A 2455-nucleotide genomic window follows, 5' to 3' on the forward strand; every position below is an offset into this window, starting at 1 on the left:
AGACGGATTTTAACCACACCCCTGCATTTATGATCAGCAAATATTCCTCTTATAGCTACGAGGTGCGAGTAGATGGGTCACAGCATTGAGGTAAATGTTCAAGTCTAAAATAAATAAAACTAACTTTAAGGAAAGTCACTACCGAACACAATTTCTTAAAATTAAGCACTTTTTTTTGAGAGTTATTCCATAACATTTAATTTTTACATGTTTAGAACTGTGCTAGCTAACCATGTGCTGATTAGCATCTTTGAGCTGGGTTCAAAAATATCTAAAATTGTCCCTACCGAAACATGTCATCAGTTACACCCCTTATAAACTAAATAAATGGTGATGCTTTTTGCACATTATTATTTAGTTCTCATACATTCAGGGTGAAAAACTGAGTCAATTTTCTTCCCACCATACATTCATGTTTCTATACAATATTATTCAGGTTCCAAGTACAAAAACTAGAAATAATATTGTACCAATAGTTTTACAAAATACATTCAGATTTTTGTATCAAACTATTCAGGTTTATACACAAAAAAAAACTCAATCATGTTTTATTGCAAATTATTCTGGCCTTCAAATACCAAAAAATAAGGAAAATAAATCCTGGAAATAAGGTTCAGCAATTATACACTGCATAATTTAGATGACAATTATTGAATTTGGCTTAATCATAAAAGCCAGAAGTGGAACTAAACTCAGAGCCGTTTGGGAGTCGGTTCGTGCTGCTGAACCGAGTCAAATGAACCGACTCCCTAAAAAGAGCCTGAACCCCCAATTTGAACCCAAATGGAAACAAGCGACTCCGTAACGAACCTTTCCATTCATTCCTTCAAGTGCGTCCTTCGCATCGTCTGGATTCTCAAAGGTCACGAAACCGAATCCTCTGGATCTGTTGGTTTCTCGGTTTCTGGCCACGTGAACTGAAAACAGACATTATAATAATGAGCGGCTTATGCAAATCGCAGTCAACGCCGGAACCAATCAGAAGCAGCGCGGCAACACAGCGCGTCAATGATTGGCTACTTACCGTTGGTGATGACGCCATATTTGGAGAAGGCGTCCTCTAGCGACTGTTCGGTGGTATCGAAACTCAGGCCGCCGACAAACAGCTTTCCTTCGTCAGACATTCTGAGCTAGAAACACACAAGCGGATCAATAAAACATACACGTTACATTACAGCTCAAAACAGCTCGCATCGAGCCAATAAACGCATTCGTTCTGACTCTAGGCGGAAAAAGCGATTAAATTAAAAACAAATAAACAGGCATTTAACGATTAATTGATATTTATAAATAACATTAGTACGCTATTTTAATGTTTGTCGTGTTTTGTATTTGCTCAAACTCGAGATGTGGGTCACTGCGCGCCAATATCTAAACTGGGTCAAACAATAGACTCCATACAAACCCACGAACGACCGAATAAAAGCACAAAAACCAGCTGATCTGAGACCAGCCGCCGTCAAATACGCATTATAACACACAAACACACGGTCACAGATAGCGAAAATACAGATTAATCGATTAAACGTTAACAAAAACGGCTGCTCTGAGGTGAGGATGATGAAGATCGCAACGAGGCGTCGCCATTTTAAGCAGCGCGCGAATCACGAAGGACAAAACACGAGGCAAGACGATCAATCCTATTGTTAAACGAGCTAGATTTTAATATAGTGGAAGCAGGCGTCGAATAAAGCAAACGAGCGCCGGTTTTAAAAAAAAAAAAACGAAAGAAAAGAAAAAGGCAGGTACCTGTAATTTCGCAGTTGCGGGAGAAATGATGTGCGTCTCTAACGCTTCCAGAACTCCAGAGACGCAGCAAGACGCAGCGCGCCGCTTATAAAGCACCACGCTCGGGGGCGGGGCCTAACTCACGCTCGTTTACGTAAGCAGAGATAGAGAGAGAGAGAGAGAGAGACTTGACTTTTAATTATTTGTTCTTTGTTCATGCAGTGTTCAATGCTTTGGCAATACTGTGCAAGTCATGCCAATAAAGCTCACTTGAATTGAATTGAGACTTTTAAACCTCTTTTATTTACAAAACAATTATAAATATACATATGTGCATATTATAAATACAAATAGCCTACCTACATAAACATATTAAGGCTGCATAAACCATTTTCATTTATAACATTATATTAAAACCTCTCTCTTCACTGGATTGACATAAAATACTTTCAGTACCCCACAAAGAAAAAAAGGAGTCAATATCATTTATTAATTCATAAAACATATACCCCAAAACTAACCTATTCTTACCAAAGCCTTGAACATCTGTAAAGGATCAGTAACTCCATTAAATTTTGTATTCCTTCTTGTCAGCCAAATTGCTATTTTAGCTTTTCCAAATAAAAAATGAACACTATGTTATTCTTGTTTACGGCACTGTATTTTGGTCCAAAAACAAAAAGACTTTTTGTAAAAATAAAACCAAATTCATCAATTGCTCAACTCT

General features: G+C 37.8%; 1 protein-coding gene across 3 annotated transcripts in view; it reads right to left on the reverse strand.

Moving 5' to 3' along the window:
* LOC107712399 (cold-inducible RNA-binding protein B-like) overlaps positions 1-1847 on the reverse strand; it is a 7484-nt gene extending 5637 nt beyond the window's left edge. For all 3 annotated transcript variants that reach the window (XM_016517636.1, XM_016517639.1, XM_016517634.1), the window contains exons 1-3: positions 1750-1847; positions 1025-1130; positions 811-917 (exon numbers count right to left, since the gene is read on the reverse strand). In XM_016517636.1, coding sequence (XP_016373122.1) covers positions 811-917; positions 1025-1124 — 207 coding nt within the window. In that variant the 5' untranslated portion in view covers positions 1125-1130; positions 1750-1847. The remainder of the gene's footprint in view (positions 1-810; positions 918-1024; positions 1131-1749) is intronic.
* Between the last annotated feature and the right edge of the window lie 608 nt (positions 1848-2455).

Source organism: Sinocyclocheilus rhinocerous, unplaced genomic scaffold, assembly GCF_001515625.1.
Source record: "Sinocyclocheilus rhinocerous isolate Xijiao unplaced genomic scaffold, SAMN03320098_v1.1 scaffold1830, whole genome shotgun sequence".
Taxonomy (NCBI): domain Eukaryota; kingdom Metazoa; phylum Chordata; class Actinopteri; order Cypriniformes; family Cyprinidae; genus Sinocyclocheilus; species Sinocyclocheilus rhinocerous.